This window comes from Coffea arabica, chromosome 10c (genome assembly GCF_036785885.1).
Source record: "Coffea arabica cultivar ET-39 chromosome 10c, Coffea Arabica ET-39 HiFi, whole genome shotgun sequence".
NCBI lineage: Eukaryota > Viridiplantae > Streptophyta > Magnoliopsida > Gentianales > Rubiaceae > Coffea > Coffea arabica.
Window position 1 is genome coordinate 16059765 of NC_092329.1, and position 18231 is coordinate 16077995.

Sequence of the window (18231 nt, forward strand, 5' to 3'; positions counted from 1 at the left end):
GTTTGGATGCCAAGTTTTTTGGCCTGTTTTTAGTAGATAAATTTTTTTTACAACTTTATTTGCAGAATATTTAAAAGCACTACAAAGTTTTTAAAATATACTTCTAAAATACTAAAAAATACACACCATTTTCTCTCTCCTACCACCACCTTGTTCAACCATTTCCACTTTCTCCGCTGCTGCCACACCTCTTTCTCCCACCATCAGCATCAACGTCGCCATTGCCAGCACATCCTCCCTTTTTTTCTTATTTTTTTTCCCTTTTTCCCTCTTTCCCACTCTCTCCCTTCCTTCTCCTCTCCTCCTTCCTCTGCTGCCCTCCCTCCTTGACCCATTCTCCCTTCCCTGCTAGTCTCATGACCAACATGGGAGAGAGAGAGAGAGAGTGAGGGGGTCCAGTAAAAGATGAAGGGAGAGAAGGGGTGACGGGGAAAGGGGGTAGGAGGGAAGAGAGGAGGAGAAAGATGGAAGAGTAGAAGGGAAAAAAAGGTGGGAAGGGAGATGGTGGTGCCAAAAGGAAGTAGGGTGGGAGGAGTGGGCAGCGATAGGTGGAGTAGGGTGGCAGCAGGAGAGATGGTGTGGTAGCAATGGAGAGGGAGGTTGGATGGAGAAAAGAAGGGAAAAAAAGAAAGAAAATGAAAAAAAAAAAAGAAAGGGTTTTACATGTTCTTTAAAAACCCAACCACAAATAAGTTTTTTTTTACAACTTTTACGGTAAGTTACAGTAAAATTTATTATAAACACCTAAAAAAGTCATCATCCAAACAGGCCCTTAATTTGGCTTTGATGAAGACATTGGGTCCGTTTGGACTGTGATTTTACTTTACTTAGTTTACTTTGGCAAAACAAAATTTGAAAATAGTGTTTGGACACGTCAGACAACATTTGTCATATTTTGTTTGTGTGATTTTGCCCGGACCATTTGCAGCGGTTGACCCCACAAAGTCATTAAACAGAGTGAAATTCCTTCATCACGTGAAGAGGTCAGAAAAGCGAATTTAATATCGCATCAAGGTGAAGACACCCATGATTTGTCCGGACCTATCTTCCCGTTGGGCATTCTAACCAAACGACGCCAAGTTCCTTCGTTTCATCTTTTTGTCCTCCCAAAACCCCCCTATACGTCTCTCTCCTCTTGCAGAAGAGGTCACCCATAGCCAACTTCAGAAGCCGCTTCTGGTGCGAACAAGTAACTGGGTACCTCGTCAATAGTGAGTGCATTAGGCGAGCATTTTGTGTACGGTGGGTTTGAAGGGTCTGGATACATCCAGATCGGCGGCGTCGGGCAGTGCACACGGAAACAGAGACCGAACACAGAAAAGAGAAATCCAGTAATTTGAGACTGCAATTTGAAGGCCAAATTCGAACCAGGGCAACCATCAGATTTGACAGGTATGCATCTTGTTTATATCAATTCCTGTCGGCAATTGGAACAAAAAAATTTACAACTCTAGTCATCTTAATAATCAAAACTGGGCACTTCATTATCGGACGACCAAGTGTCTCAAATAGGATGGGTTTTGTTCTGAAGACAGTCCAAAAACTAATTGGGGGGCGGTGCAGGGTAGATCCATGACTAGTGTATTCCTTGCGAGCACAATTAGTATGATATCCCTCCGGTGCGAAATTTCTCACTCATAATTTCTGAAGTACAGGAGTGATTTAACAAATCAGAAACGGGTGCCAGATCTTTACAGTCTTGGACTGCTTTTGTTTCTTTAATTTATCGACTTAAATTATGCCCGAGTGTGGTTGTGAAATTGGATCAAATATATTAGCCTGTGTCGTTGTTGTGAAAAAGTTGGCCATATATAATTCGCGAGAATTTGGATTTCATGATTAACTTTTAATAATTTCTAATAATGAGGTGCAGCTTTTGGGTTTGGACATTAATTCCCCAAGAGTAGTAATTATGCCGCACTTAATCATATTCGATACATAAAATTGCTTATATGATGAGGAGAGTATCTGCTGGTACAACATTATGCAGTTCTCACTTCGCTTATTATTTATCTGATTTTACGGTGGTTTCAATATGGCTGAGTATACAGGTTAGGGATTTTTTAACTGGGTACCTGCTGGAATCTCCATCTTCCATGCTTGTTCATAAATATAGTTGAAATAAGTTTCTGATGCATGGTTTTGCTACGGTGATATAATTAAACCCCAATAGCCAGCCCAAATGTATCGAATAGTCTTCTATTTGCTGCCCTGAAAATGTCATACAACCAGCTACATTACTAAAAGTCTTGCAAAGTAGCTTATATAACTACAGTTTTGCAAACATCCTTGCATCTGATTTCCGGCCTTATTTAGAAATACAGTAGGACCACATACATGCCCCAATCTGTTTCAATTATACAGTAATAGAGTTTCTGGATGGGGCTAAACCCAGTTGGTTGTAGGCACTCCACAGTGATTTCGTCTGTATTTGTCAAATACTACCTCCAAACTAGAGCAGTCAATGTACCAGCCCCAAGAATTTGAATTTGCAACTTTTGTATCTGGTTTGAGGTCCGTGCATGTCATGACCTTTTGACAGTGATAGAGCACCAGTAAATGCCCAACAAGCGGAGGAGATCACTGTCCGGTCCAAATACTCCAGCCCGTCTTTCCGAAGCTTCATCTGTGCACTCCGTCACAGACTCGAACGACTACATCCAGTCCCTTGTCAACTACTTCAGAGTATGTTTTTTAATTATTAAACAAAAAACCTATTATATGTGCATCAAAATGATTCATCTAAATCAACTAAAAATTTGTTTTGCTGCCAAGTTCATTTCCTGTGTACTTTCATTTGGCATGCATTTGACATTTATTGGCTGCCCATGCTAGTTTAATTCACTAAGATTGCTTTTTTATGGGGTATGTGACCATGAATGTAGGTCAATCATGGACTATATCTGATTTTCATAGTAATCGTAATCTGATTTCACATCCCTTTTCTTAAGCTATCACATTGTCTCAATTCAAAACATCGTTAGTACTTGCTTTGCAAATTTTGGGGGTGCAAATACCTGCTAAACCAGGTTTGATGAGCCAAACTAATACAGACGAGTGCCTTTGCCAATTTCTGCTTTCTTGGCTGCATACGCTTCATCCATCCACATTCTAATAACTGTTAAATCAACCCATCTGTACTAATCTGATTCTTCTTCCAGCACTTCAGATTTGTATTAATGCTTACCCAAGTTTTGGTTCCTCATTTAGATGCCACGTGACCCCAACGTTGCGAAGGCCCACTGGGATGCAAATATGGAGATTCATTTCTGTATGACATTCGTCGAGTGGAAAAGGAGTGGGGAGTGGAATCCAAACGTTTCATCTGAGGCCAATTGGATGAAGCTTGCTGCGCATCTGAATTCGCAGTGGGGGAAGCAGTACGCATGGAGTGTCTACCATTCTAAATTCGGACGAGAGAAGAGGATTTGGCATGCCTTTGCCAAGTTGAAGGGTCTGCGCCAATCTGCCGAAACAGGTATTGGTTGGGACGAGAATAGGAGGTGCTTCTTGGCTGAAGAGTCTCAATGGAACAATCTGTGCCTGGTATTGATTCCATTCGACCTTGTAATTCATTTCCGTCTATTTAAATGGTGTTTCACATATCTAAATTCCATATGCAACTTCTTGGTGATGTCTTTTTCCTGTTTCTTGGCTGTTAAAATGTACCATTTTCCTGCAAAGACGAAACCAGAAATTATAATTGTAATAACTCCTTATCAAACCTTTTATTTTTGACAGCTTAAATAGACTAGGTCCGAGTCATTCAGCTTTGACTAAAATTCAGGGGACGTGAATACGTTTGTTCTTAATTTCCGCCATTCTTGCTATAGCCTTTGTGTTTAGCTGTGTATGCGTGCACATTCAGGAGGGGCTGCAATTTTGGAATTAAATATAAGACATTAAGGGGGGCTGCATTAAGGGGGGCTGATTTCTGTCATCCGGGGGAGGGAATTGGACAATCACTGCAGTGATTGTCCAAAAGGAAGGCATTAAAAAATCTAATCTTTTATTTTTTGTCCTTGCACAAGCTGTTTTAATCGTATGTCAATATGAGAATGCTCTTAACCTTTCTTGGTTTGTCTTTGAAACAGGAGAATAATGATTATAGGTACTTCAGATTCGGGCAATGCGTCGACAAATATGCAATCCTGCACGAGATCTTAGAATCAGAAACCGCCACAGGGAGTCAAGTTCAAGCCTCTTCAGTTCCACCTTCAGTTTACAATCCACGCAAGCGAGGTGGGCATAGTCGTGGGCAGACTGTCACTTCGCCTGTTGGTGATGACATGTACAACGCGGGCATGGATGGGGATTTCAACGAGGAATCTCCGGTTGTGGGAGTGAAGCGAGGTTCGAGCAGTCAAGGCGTGACAACCTCGCTCCCAAGTGCATCCCGGGGAAGCAAGTCAAGTCGAAGTACCAACGATCCATTCGTCGAGTGTGCCAACTCCCTCTCGTCCCTAGCGAATTCTAAGTTACGAATCAAGGCAACCCGAGCATCCGACAAGGAGAAATTTGATGTCGATATGGCAGTCCAGGTCGTCGAATCATTTGGGCCATCGCTCGATAAAGGGGCTAAGCTCGCTGCATTTTGCGCACTCCAGGACGACAAGTGGCGGAAGACGTTCCTCAGTAGCAGTCGCGAGATGCAAGAGTTCTGGTTGTACTCTTTGGTGCCGCCACCTAAACAGGGACCCGATGGGCCCAAGTAGTGGCGGAAGACTTGGGTTCTCAATTTTTTCTTGGGTTCTCAATTTGTAAGACGTTGAGTTGGGACTTTTAGTTCCTTTGTATGAGACTTTAAAACTATTATATATCGAATCCCAAGCTTGTAGCAATAATTATCTGAGCTTTGTCCTTTATGTTTCCAGGATTTATTTGGACAGCCCTGTTTGTGATAAAACTTTGGCTTTGTAGTTGGTTATGACTGGACGGATGACTACTAGTATGTATATTATGGTTAATGTTGGAGGTTTTTAATTGCATTAGTTGATTTGGTTTTTTGGAAGCTCCGTGATGTGGCCATTTCAGATTTTCCTGATATTTGCCGCTTGAGGAAAACAGCAGAAATAGAAATTTACAGGGGCGAGAGCATCTCATATTTGTTAGCAGGGACTACATTAGAAATAGTTAGCACACGGGGCTTTTGCAGTCGCGAGGCCAAATAATTGTATATCAGCAAATGAAATAGACCGAACACATCAAATGGTGTAGGCTTTCGGTGTTATAATCGGATACACAAAAGTCAAAAGGTAGATTCATTTAGCAGTCAAATCTGGTCCCCTAAACAGTTATTAAAGCCCAAATTCTCCTGCCTCTTTGGTAGACAGCAGCTATATTAACCTTTTATTTATGCAGTTGTCATGAACCATTATACACATTCCAGCTACATTCGAAAGATCTCATATTTTGAAAGATACTTGGCGTGCTCAGACAGGTACCGTGGGATTCGGAAAAAAGTATTCTCAGTGGACGTTATCGTACCCATTTTCCATACGTTGGCCAAAAAAAGGAAGCCAGCATGCAGAGGTAAAAGGTGCTTACCGTCAATTCGTAATGGAATCCAAAAACGATTTCTCGTGAGCTAGTAATAATTGTGGTAATGGTGGTACCAACGCCGCGTTAACATATGTTGTTTTCCAATTTTTCATGGCCTATAAAACGCGCATGTCTCAAGAGTCGCTGTATATCTCATATGAACATACAAACGAGGAGGAGAGTAAAACGAGAATTGGTGAGCGCACTTCGAAGACAGCTCGATTTTAGCAACTCCTGGCGGACATAGCACCCTTCTCTAAATTGTTTTAGTTAAAAAGGGGCCAAATGAGCGATCCCGGTGATGGCCAGGGCACCAGCTCGTCTTCGGACGAAGATGATCTTCTATTTGCTGCTGGTGCTGCGCTATTATTTGGACCACATGCAGAACCATACGGAGGTCCAATACAAAAGGTGCCTTGCAGGACGTCTGCATTATCAGGACGTGCTTGGGTTGAAGAAGTGATGTCAGGCCATCATACACGAATTATGGACGCAACAAGGTTAAATGTTGATTCTTTCATGCAGTTGTGCGCGCTCTTGGCCGAATGTGGATTTGTTCCCCAACATCATCAAAAACGGGTTACAATAGAGGAGGCACTTACGATGACATTGGTCATGATGAGCCACAATATGAGAATGCGTATGATTGCTGACCGATTTAACCATTCCACGGAAACGGTGCATCGTAATATTCACGAAGTCATCCGGGGCCTATGCACATTCGCGCAATTCATCATTACTCCCCGAAACCAGGATGCAATTCATCCGAAAATTCTTACCGACACGAGATTTTATCCTTGGTTTGAAGTACGGTGATATCAAAATTGCTTCCAGATATCCTTGGTTTGCTGTACTATATTAATAGTGTACGTAGAACAAGAGGTCTTTTCGAATACTGTTTTATACCTCATCCAGTTAATAATTTCTTTTTGAAGGACTGCATTGGGGCTATTGATGGGACTCATATACCTGCTTGTGTCCCAAGACGACAGCAAGTGGCATACACAAATAGGCATGGTGTACAATCGCAAAATGTTCTGGCTGTATGCGACCATGATATGCGATTTATATATGTGTATGCCGGATGGGAAGGAAGTGCACATGATGCAAGAGTCTTGGATGGCGCTTTGACCGGCCCAAATCACTTTCCTGTGCCACCTACAGGTATAATATGCAATCCCTCCGTCCTCGTAATTTATCTAGCACAAGCTATCACTTTTTTATCCAATTTCAAATAATTCAAAATATCGGTATCCCTGGCCAAAAAATTTTTCACGGCGATTTTAGTTAACCAGGGCCAGTTGGGACTTTTTTTCTTTGTGCACGAAAATAAAAAAAAAAATCTATATTCTTACTTTTATAATCCGATCACCCCGTTGGTTGGGCCGGAGGATTAAACCCGGATATAACTGTACCTGCAAAGTACAAAATGCAAATAATACTTTGGTTCTCGTAATGGCGATACAGGAAAATATTACTTAGTTGACTTCGTGTATCGAAACTTGCCCGGTTTCTTACCACCGTATAGGGGACGCCAAGCGGATGTTAGTGGTCGCAGGAGGGGAAGATTTGCAACCGCGAAAGAACTTTTTAATTACCAACACTCTGCACTACGGAATGTCATAGAGCGAAGTTTCGGTGTCCTTAAAAGGAGATTTGCCATTTTACGGGGAGCCGTTCCAAACTACATGATGACAACACAGATAAATGTAGTTATTGCCTGTTGTGCCGTGCATAACTTCATTAGGGATCAACAACCGAATGATATGTACTTTGCTAACCCAGACGAGGGAGATCCAACAAGTCATGGTGCAATTCCTCCGTATCCGGAGATACAGCCATTGCATTCTCCTCCTGAAGTTGTTGAACAATGGACTGCCATGAGAGAGTCAATGGCGACACATATGTTCAATGCCTACAGAAATACGCAACACCGTACATGAAGAGTTCAATTATCTGATTTGCCAATAGTTACAGGCCTGGAGGCGGTATTAAGAATTTCCTGGTATTTGTGATGCCCATATATCCTCTTCGGTCGTACTCAAAATAAGTTGGTTGTTATAAACAAGACCTGGTTGTAATCGGAGCATCAATATCGTGTGGTATGTGTACCTTTGTCTTAAGTTTTTAATAGTGGTAGCTTGACAAGTTGGAATAAAAAACTTGGGGCTGGCTTTCTTGGAAAATCTGGTAATAAGATTTAATAATTAATTTGGACTTTTTAATCTATAATTAGAGGCACAATTGGACTTTTTTAAGAAGTAAGGGGCCTCGCCTTTGAGGCCTGTGGTTTTTTTCTTATTTTTCATAACTATTCCTTTTTCGTGCTGGAGGTATATATGGAAGGATACATAAAACAATTCGCTTCCAAATAACGTCCATTCCTTATCCCAAGCATTTCCAAATTATGACCACCTTAATATGAGAACAAGGTTAATTAGCCACGTTTACGTGAGAATGCCACAATTTTCCTCTTTTGGATGGCGAGGATAGGAGGATAGGGAAAAGAAGGTATATTAATTCAACCCTTGATACTAAGTCATAATTGGCTTTTTCCTAACTACTTGTAAATTATATAACATTTTCAAGAGCTACGTGGTTATTCATTTTCCGAATGCTGATGGTCAAACAACATGGGACCCGTGAACTATGTTGGGCAAAAGCCTCCCAATTCAATTTCTCGGACAACTGAATAAGAAAGGCAATCGATCAAATGGTGGGACCGCCGTACTACATTCAGCAGCAATCTCAAAAAGCTTCCTGACAAAAGCTAAACTATTCAGGCAATTCTATTCTCTCCACACTTGACCGCCATAATTCAAAATGCTAACAGCAGGCACAAAACCACATATCAGCTATGGTAAAGAATACAACTCAAATTTTCAAGTTAAATCAACCAAAAACTACTTGTCCAAACAAGCTCATTGATATTACGAAAATTAGTTTAGGAACAACAACTTAAAAAATATTGGTTTAGCTCCGTTTTGATGGGCTACTTTTAGGATGTTTTTAGAAAATTTTTACAATAGACAAAGTTCCTTTAAAATCTTTGTATATGGTATTTTTGGGGTATGTTGAATTTTTTTGGGTATTTTTTCATAGTTGGCATTGAGATGTTTAAAAATGATAGGAAAATAGTTATATGAGTTGTGAACAATGACACCGAGAGAAGAGTAGGGGCAAAGAGGATGACGTGACATCTAGAGGATAATAGACATGTAGTGAAACGTGTCACGAATGATGACATGGAAGGAACACTAAAGAACTAGAGAAAAGGAGACGTGGCATCTAAAGGAAGGGTGATATGTATTGGAAGGCTAGAGGGATAGGAAAAAAGATAATTGGGAGTGGGACTACTATAGGATAGTGGATAAGGTCAAGTAAAAAGAAGTTGGAAAGTGGTACGGTAGGACTCGTGGTTTGGAAGGGTTGGAGAGGGCTAAATTTACCAAACAATATTAAATTTACTTGACAGAAATATTAAATTTATGTTTTATTATCATTTTATGATATTACATTTACTTAAAGATATCAGTTTCATATTTTTATTTTACTTATTAAATTTACTTAATAATATTGCCATAATAACAATATTTTATTATCAAAAGTACCAGATATTTACCGTATATGGACATATATAGACTTGAAATTATACATAATAATAAAATAATAAGATTCATCTTATTCTCTCATGGAAATATTTTTATATTCTTAACATGTAGCCTGTAGTTTTTTTTAGTAATAATAAAACAAAACATGTAGCATATGTAAAGTAACATACTTTATTCAATTTTTTTCTTTACTTTTGTTTATTATAATACATTTCATTATAAATTGATATTACATTGACACACTCTTGAACCTTTTACTTGTCATATAAATTTTTATTATTTCTTTGAAGATATAAATGCATGGGTCAAAAAGCTAGTAAATATATACTAGGATTGTGACTCGTGCACAAGATTTCAAATCAAAATAGTAAAATTATTGTTGTTGGAAAAAAATTTGAAAAGAAAGGTGATATCAGTTTTAATACCAATCTCTATAAAAATGTGTTATTTTAAATGAAAGTAAAGGATAAAAAATTTTCATTCATGGAAGGTACTCAATGATACGCTTATCAACTTAGAGAAACTCTGAAATTTTCTAAAAAATTGTGTTTATTATGTTTAATTAACATGTACTCTTGTACTTGCCTATAAAAATTTGTCCCATCCTGAAAAAATTCCTTTCTTGCGTCATATTGTACCTTAAGAATTTATGTGTATTCTTAAACAACTTATGATTTTGTGAATACCAAAAAAAAATTTGTAGCTATGGTATTAGATAACATTTTGTTAACATAACTATGATTAAAAAAAAGAATTGAAAACACCAAAAATAAATAGAAAAGCACCTAAATAAGATAACAAATTATTACAAAAGGTCCAAAAGACACATACATCATTATCTTCTTCCTCCTTATTCCTCTCTTCGCTATCTATCTTATGTTGTAACTGCACCATTCTTGCTATTCTCTCCCTTTCTTTTGCCATACTTCCCTAACCGTCTAACCTTACCCCTATCCCTGTCCATCCCCTTCTCCCACCCTCGCCCTTGCCCGACCCTGTCCTAGCCCGTCTCTACTACCTTGTGGATGCATCCGCATAACCAACTATCACTATAATTTCTATACTTTATGTTATATTATATATATATATAACACTAATAATGATTAAACTAATGATTCTTTTAATTTTTAGTAAAAAAATTGAATGTGAAATATTGTTAAAAATTGCTTTGATCTTTTGCATTCATTTTTCTATATTTGATACTACATAAAATCTAAACTAATTGCTATTGTTTCTTTAAAAATAGCATACCATATGTGAAAAAATTAAGTAAATAATTAACATAAGCACTAACAATTTTACCATGATAAATTGATAATAACAATTCATCATTTTTCACAACAAAATAGCACGTTATTCAATTCGTACAATAAATAGATATATATTATATTATATTATATTATATTACATTATAAGTGGGGGGGCCCATCCCCTACTCTATCCCTTCATTCTCCATCCATGATACTATTCTCCTTTCTCTGCTATCTTCTTTTTATTTAGCAACCCTGCTTTCCCCATTCTCGAAATCTTTCCTCGTCCTCACACCATCCACACCTTAATCTTTCATTCAATAACTTCTTCCTATCCTCGTAACTCTATCTATTCTGTTTCTCGACATACTTTGTCCATTCTACTGATTGCCCTTTTTCCACCTCTCATCCCTATGTTTTCCAATTCATGATGTATTTCATCACAATCTAAAAGGTTTTAGCCAAATCCAACATCAAAATTCTAGTAAGTGGGATTGATGTAAAATCTCATAAAATTTTGCATCTTTTGAATTTTCTATAAATATCCAGTGAAAAAATTTTAAAAATTCCTAAAACATTCTTGAAACGTGCCATCCAAATACATCCTTATTTATTTAAGTTTATCTTGGTAGAATTTGTTTATAAGGTTTTTGGTTCAACTTGTATATCTCCCATTTTCTCCTTCCTCATTAAAGGCTTAGTACTTTACTTTTAGTTTCTTTCGAATACAAGAGAAATGAGATTTAAGAAATAGGAAGAAGGGATGGAAATTTAAACTGAGGACCTTTAAATTTCAAACTTTCAATCTTAGCTACAAGATCGAGATCTTATTTGCCATTGTAAGGTTTAGAGTCCTGTTTAGACCGAAAAAAAAAAAAAAAAAAAGACAAATGAAAGTGACAAGTTAATATCATCTACCGTTGATTGAATGCATAATCTGAAAGGCTAGCTGATGGAATAATAATAATGATTGTTCTTCTAGCATGTACAGGCGTGTACGTATGGAAGTGTTAGCCTTGCCTGATATATTGCATTCTTTTTGCGAAAAAAAAGAGATATTGATCCAAAAGCTATGCGCTTTTTATTTGGACAAGTTAAAGTGATCTAATCCATCAATTTGTCTCCACGTGGATCCTTGAATTGGTAAGGATGTATCATAGCTAACGACTCTATTTAGAAAAGAAGATCTTCAATTCTGTGAAGTGGCGACTTCCACTTCAAAAGCTCAACTTTCCAAAAAAAAAAATGTAAAGCATGTTTGTAAGTGGTAATTTGATACCATATCCAATCTTCATTTTGCACATTGGAATAGAATTTGTTCCTCCTTGGCACTTGCAAACAAGCGTGTTACCTTTAATGGTTCCTGAGTTATGGCTGCAGATTTTGTGTGACTTGGTGCTACAGTGACAGTGGAGAAATTTATTCTGTTCACACCCAAACTTCTAAGCCAAATTGCTTTCTTAGCAGCGAATGATATAAAAGAAAAAAATAAACTAAACAACGAATTACATCAAACAGTTATTTAAGCCTGTTGTTCCGAGGTCTATTAGAGTTCTATTTGCTTCAAGGTTCAAGTTAGAATCCTAGCAATTGGGGGTGGGAAGGGTGTGGGTAAGGTGGGAGGTTAAAAAAAGGGATAATTTTAGAAACCTCCCTCGAGATTTCTGATAATTTTACCTAGTATTTTTGAGATTTTTTAATATTACACTTACCTCCCTTGACCTTATAAAATGACCGTAATAACCTTAGCATATCAAGATTTTTCATGCAATTAAATAATGCTGCTAATCTTGTGCCTATGAATGCATTTTACACTATTAGACCTTAAACAAAAACAAAAACAAGGTTCACTTATGGAACGACCAATTATGTTATAAACACAATTTTAAACATATTACAAATTAATTTTAGTTTTGCTTGAGGATCTAAAGATGAATAAACGAAGATGCAGGCTAAGGGTTTATAAAGGACGGGGTTGGTATTGGTATTCCAACATTTGAGGAATAGGGTGTTAGAATAGTGCTATTTTTTTTTCTGTTATAATAGTGCTAATTTTTTTTCTTTCTCTTAGATTGAGGTTCTAGAATTTAGGGACCGATGGTGGTGATGACAATGGAGATAGTGGTACTGATTTGGAATGCGGTAAAATGGAAGGTTTAGAATAGTAGAGAGGAGGATTGAAAGTGCATTTGTGATATTGTATGTATTCCAAAATTTTTTAAAGAATTTTATGGGAAAATAAAATAAATTTCACAATTTTATGAGGGTATTTTGTGTTATTCATTCAAAATTTTGACCACTGAATAATTTTTGTCACCTAAATGGTAACCTGAAGGGAGATGTATGTAAATTTTGAAATCTCAAGCGAACTAGGTGAATTTGTCAAAAACCTTAAGGGAAGTTTCTGAAATTATCCCAAAAAAAAAAGCTCCCTATTATTCCACTTCATGCGCTAAAATCATATTTTATGCATTTTAAATCAAACCTCGGAGTAGTAGTCTTATAAATATTAGTCTCCAAGCCGCAGTCAAGCCGGTTAACTCCAACAACTCAAAATGATCAGCTTTGCCACTTCTGCTAGGTGCATCAAGCTGTCTTTGAACAGCTCAAAGACAAAATTGACATGCTTATACAACTCCTTTTTGCATCTTCTTCATGCTCTTATTCTTCGAGTCAATCCATTTTGGATTGAGTTAAGTTATTATTTGATCTTTTCCCTTGTTGGTTTTTTGGCTTTGAAGGTCTCAAATCCCAAAAAATGCCTCATTTCAACCTGCAGATTTTGATATATTCTTCATGTCTGTGTCAGCTGCCACAGTTTCTAGCACCTCAACCATGGTTCAAAGTCACGATCGCGGCTCGGAATGTTCCACATCGGTCTCGGCATATCGGTCACGATCCCGATGAGATGCAAATTTTAAAGTATTTAATATTCTAAAAATTGTTAATAATATAAAAAAGTATGCAAAATAAAAATAATTAAAAAATAGCAAAAGAAACGGCCAAGTCAATCCGTCGCGGTGTGAATCGGCTGATTTCTCGTCTTAACTCGGGATAACTCGGAGTGACTCGACCGAGTCAATCCGTCGCGGTGATGACTCGGCTGATTTCTCGACGAGTCAAGTATTTCGGTATCGTTTCGTCACGGTATCGTATCGGTAGGGCCGAGACGGTGACGACTCGGCCGAGTCGTCTCGGTCTCGGCCCAGACTTCGAATTTTCTCCAATGCCCAACTTGTCCTTTTAATCATTCTCATGTTTGCTGGTGGGGAAATTTTCACATCCTTTCTGGACTTTATCTGATGAAGTGCAAGAGCAGTCAGAAACAAGGTAAAGAAAACAAAATTGACTCCTGCAGCAGAGATTCTGATTCTTCAAATTCGATCCGCATCGATATCCTTGACCAAATCGTGCTTTCCATGGTTTCCCAATATCGGCAATTTATTGTAGATGATCAGAAAACTTATATCAATGAAGAAACTGGGAGAAGAACTTTGGATTGTCAAGAGAAACTGATAAAAAACTGCATTCAACTCCTGGCTTATGTGGTTCTGTGTTATCTTCTGGTAGTCCAACTATTTGGCTTCACTTTGATATCTATCTACATCAGAACTGTCCCTAGTGCAGGAGAAGTGCTCAAGAAAAAGGGCATTAATCTTCCAACATTTTCAGCATTCACAACAGTTTCACCATTTGCCAATTTTGGATTTCTTCCAACAAATGAGAATACGATGGTATTCAAGAAGAACTCGGGGCTTCTCCTCATTCTAATTCCCCAAATCCTCGTTGGAAACACATTATATCCACCTTGTCTGCGTCTCATTATCTGGATTTTACAGAAAATCACAAAAGGAGCAGAGTTTACTTTCATGCTGAAGAATTCAAGAACACTGGGATACAATCATCTTCTCTCTGATGTTCATTCTATTTTTCTGGCAATGACTGTTTTGGGATTCATGATTTTACAGCTTTTGTTGTTTTGTATCCTGGAATGGAATTCTGATTCCACAGCTGGTTTAAGTGCTTTTCAGAAGCTGATTGGCTCCTTGTTCCAACTTGCCAATTCAAGGCATGCAGGGGAATCTGTTTTTGACCTATCATTGATCAGTCCAGCCATGTTGGTGTTATTTGCCCTCATGATGTAAGTGTTACTCTCAACTCTTTCTGGAGTTACAAAACCTTATGGACGTCATTTATGTCAAGACCATGCATGTACTAAAATGACAGTCACAATCTAAAAAAGGACTTCCTAAATTGGAAAAATTGCCAAAATGATCCCTCACATTTTTTAAGAAAACTTTTTTAGCCTCTCACATTCAAAATTAACAAAAATAGTTACTCAAAAAAAAAAAAAGTGCCTGTTTGGTCCTAGTTCTCATTTTCGATCAATTTTTTAGCCAAAAAATTGCACATCTCCCTCACGTGCCCACAATTTTAAGGACAAAATGAGAACACAATTCGTTTCCCTCTAACCAAAAAAAAAAAAAAAACACACACACACACACACACACATGACAATCACATAATCACCTCCATAATAGGGAACCCTAAATCTTATCAACCAAACCCAACTTTACTTGGGAAGGAGATTCTATGACTGCCAAGACTATGGAGTAGGTTTGAACACGTTTCTTTTTTATTTTCATGGAAAAAAATTGAGTCCTGATATATTGTATTGTTGCGTTTTATGTGAATCGTATATGTCAGTATTTCAAGTGATATGTGGGTATGTGAGGAAGGTGTGAACTTTTTTGGCTGAAAAATTGATCGAAAATGAGATCTGGGATTAAAGGGGCACAATTTTATATTTATATATATATATATATATATTTTTTTTTTTTTTTGAGGGACTACTTTTAGTGATTTTGAATGTAAGGGAGTAAAAAAAGTTACTTCAAAAAATGTGAAGGACCATTTTGCCAATTTTTCCTCCTAAATTCCATACTAATCTTTTTTTAATCCCACAGTATTTGATTTTATTTCATTTTAAAGTGAAATGAAGAACACAAAATTTCAATACATTTTATATTTACCACCACTTTGAAACCTATATTTCGCATGCTTAAGTGAAAAGATAAATAATATATTGATATGGTGACCAAGATTAACAAAATCACATTTAATTTCCACTTGGATTCCCTGCAGTTGCCCTAGCAATTGGAGAATGGTAAGTGGCCCAAATCAGATCTCTAGATTCTCTCATATATATCTTGTTGCACTTTTGCTTTCATAGAAAACATCTAAATTTTTGGTTCTTATAAATTCTGATTTCTTTCTCGATTCAATCCCCCTGGCTGTTTTCTAAATCCTAACCCTCTCTTACTGAAAATAATAATGAAAAAGAATGCATATATGAATGAAGCATTAAAAGTTGTGTATTAGCTTTGAAATGCACGAATTGTAAATGGCCATTAAAGAGAGCCCTAACATTTTTTTTTTTAAAGGGATATGATAATATGTAAAAGGGGACAGACGAAGACCTATTAATTTATTCCAAAAACTTACATTTACCTTGTTTATGTCCCTAGTGTTGTTTGTGTCATTGCTTCGAGCATGGTAATATCTTAGATTCATTGGTAATTTCATGCTGCTACACTTCAAGTGGAGATTTTTGTTCAAGAGTTTTTACATCTCATCTATGTTCGGAACTAAAAACATCTCAAGCCCAAAATTTCAAGGTTTTCTGTGCAATGTTGAAACAAAGACTTAAAGAGACGAAAAGGCTGAATTTCAGGCACCAAATTATTGACAACAAAATTACCTTAAAAATGCAATGGGCTTCAAGTACTTTTGAGTTTTGATATGCCGGAACCTTGTGGGAGTTGTGTTTTGTGGTGTGGGCGCCGGGGGGTTCTATTCTAGAAAATCATTTCATTTGCCTCCAATCGATAATTAAAAAATTTTAAAAGTATTCTTTCAAATATTGAAAATTATATTATGCTATATACTTAGTTTTAGATGTATTAAAATCCGCCCTCAATGTAAACCTTCTGTTTTCATCCCTTTTGAACTATCTCGTGGGCATTTGCAACAGAAATTATGAAGTCTAGTGATTTAGAAAATAGATTTATCATTGGTCATATTAAAGATAAGTATGTAAAACTGGCATGTCCATTGAAAGGGTTGTTTATATTTCTCCTAAATTTCAAGTTCATTTTGCTGCAAACTTTGATTTTCTTCCATAACAAAATATGTTGGTTCCAAGTCCAAATTTTTTTTTTTTTTTTTGGTCTTTGTTGACAAAGTCTAGGATGCAACAATGGAAAAAGTAATGTTTTGGGTTTTGTTTTGTGAATGTAAACCGTGTAGAGTGAAGCGGAGTCAATTTTTTGTGCGTGCAATTTGAATAGTGGAAGGAAGGTACACGCAAGGTCCGTCATTATCAAGAGCTAAGTCACATACTTTTGGCTAATTACTCACAATATTGCGGAAAAAAAAAATGGAAGAGTAGTGGTCTGACAAGGTTCAATTGCAAAACTATTGCTGCCGGACTGACAGCAAAATCCAAAAATTTTTTTAAGAAGTGATATTTTTTTTTTAAAAAAAGACTGGTAGCCAATTTTTTTTTTTTGTTTAACTACCTACTATCATATTTACTTCTACCTCTATTCTTATACTTAGTCACTGTCATTTAATAATTTATTGGTATATTTTATTTGGATAAAATCAATTTTCTATACATTTTATAAAAAAAATTAATATCAAATCTTATACATAATAATTGTGATGATTATTTTTCAACGATTTGAGAACTGCATCTTATTGTAAATTAAATGAGATTTTTGTTTAAAATGCCTTTTTTTAGTTTAACATAAGATAAGAATAATTATTGATTTAACAAATCTGTTTTCATCTTTTTCTTATGTTTCAACTTTGAAACGTAAATTAATTAACTAAAAAGGCTGTTAGGTTTAGTACGTCAAGCAGTATAAGTTTTTTAATTAAAAAACTTTTTCAACCTTAGGAGAGTTCGGTGAAGTTGTCAGAAACCCCCGAACTCCACTAAGGTTTGAAATTTTTTTTTAATTAAAAACTTATAATGCTTGATATACTAAACCCGGCCGCCTTTTTAGTTAATTAATTTACGTTTCAAAGTTGAAACGTAAGAAAAAGATGAAAACAGATTTGTTAAATCAATAATTATTCTTATCTTATGTTAAACTAAAAAAGGGTTTTTTAAACAAAAAATTTCATTCAATTTATAATAAGATGCAGTCCTCAAATCGTTGAAAAATAATCATTACAATTATTATGTATAAGATTTGATATTAATTTTTTTTAAAATGTATAGAAAATTGATATTTATCCAAATAAAATATACCAATAAATTATTAAATGGCAGTGACTGAGTATAAGAATAGAGGTAGAAGTAAATATGATAGTAGGTAGTTAAACAAAAAAAAAAAATTGGCTGCCAGTCTTTTTTAAAAAAATAAATTCACCTTTTTTTTAAAAAAAAAAATTTGGATTTTGCTGCCAGGCTGCAGCAATAGTTTTGCAATTGAACCTCGTCAGACCACTACTCTTCCGATTTTTTTTCAGCAATATTGTGAGTAATTAGCCCATACTTTTTTAGCTGACAGAAATTATAAAATAGAAAGAATTCTATTTTTAACTGGATTATTCTTGACAACGTTAAAGTTTCACTTAAAACTAAATTTCACGTGGATTGTTGGCACCGTGCAGCGATCGAAGCGAAGCAAGCGAGGATATGATCTCTTGTCTAACCACAAGGGTTCTTTTGCTTTTTAAGTTTTTGGAGAAATGAATACGGCAAATAATCATTTGACTGAAGAATAAGAAAGGTAGCCTCATTTCAGCTACTAATA

The 18231-nt window shown here is 36.4% G+C and overlaps 2 protein-coding genes and 1 pseudogene across 7 annotated transcripts; all 3 read left to right on the plus strand.

The window, feature by feature from the left end:
* Positions 1 to 290: 290 nt before the first annotated feature.
* Positions 291 to 4844, plus strand: LOC113713962 (uncharacterized). Of its 6 annotated transcripts, none has more exons than XM_072069037.1 (4): positions 743 to 1392; positions 2396 to 2685; positions 3211 to 3546; positions 4095 to 4844. In XM_072069037.1, exons 2-4 carry the CDS (start codon positions 2560 to 2562, stop codon positions 4713 to 4715), a joined length of 1083 nt encoding a protein of 360 aa, XP_071925138.1. In that variant the 5' UTR covers positions 743 to 1392; positions 2396 to 2559; the 3' UTR covers positions 4716 to 4844. The 6 variants fall into 6 exon arrangements, with proteins under 6 accessions (XP_071925142.1, XP_071925138.1, XP_071925139.1 ...); XM_072069038.1 differs by having other exon boundaries at positions 2406 to 2685; XM_072069039.1 differs by having other exon boundaries at positions 2417 to 2685.
* A 982-nt stretch (positions 4845 to 5826) lies between these two features.
* On the plus strand, positions 5827 to 7484 carry LOC113713963 (uncharacterized). Its single transcript, XM_072068643.1, has 3 exons — positions 5827 to 6219; positions 6477 to 6705; positions 7009 to 7484. Exons 1-3 carry the CDS (start codon positions 5827 to 5829, stop codon positions 7482 to 7484), a joined length of 1098 nt encoding a protein of 365 aa, XP_071924744.1.
* A 5473-nt stretch (positions 7485 to 12957) lies between these two features.
* Positions 12958 to 14547, plus strand: LOC113713964 (sodium transporter HKT1-like; annotated as a pseudogene).
* Positions 14548 to 18231: the final 3684 nt, after the last annotated feature.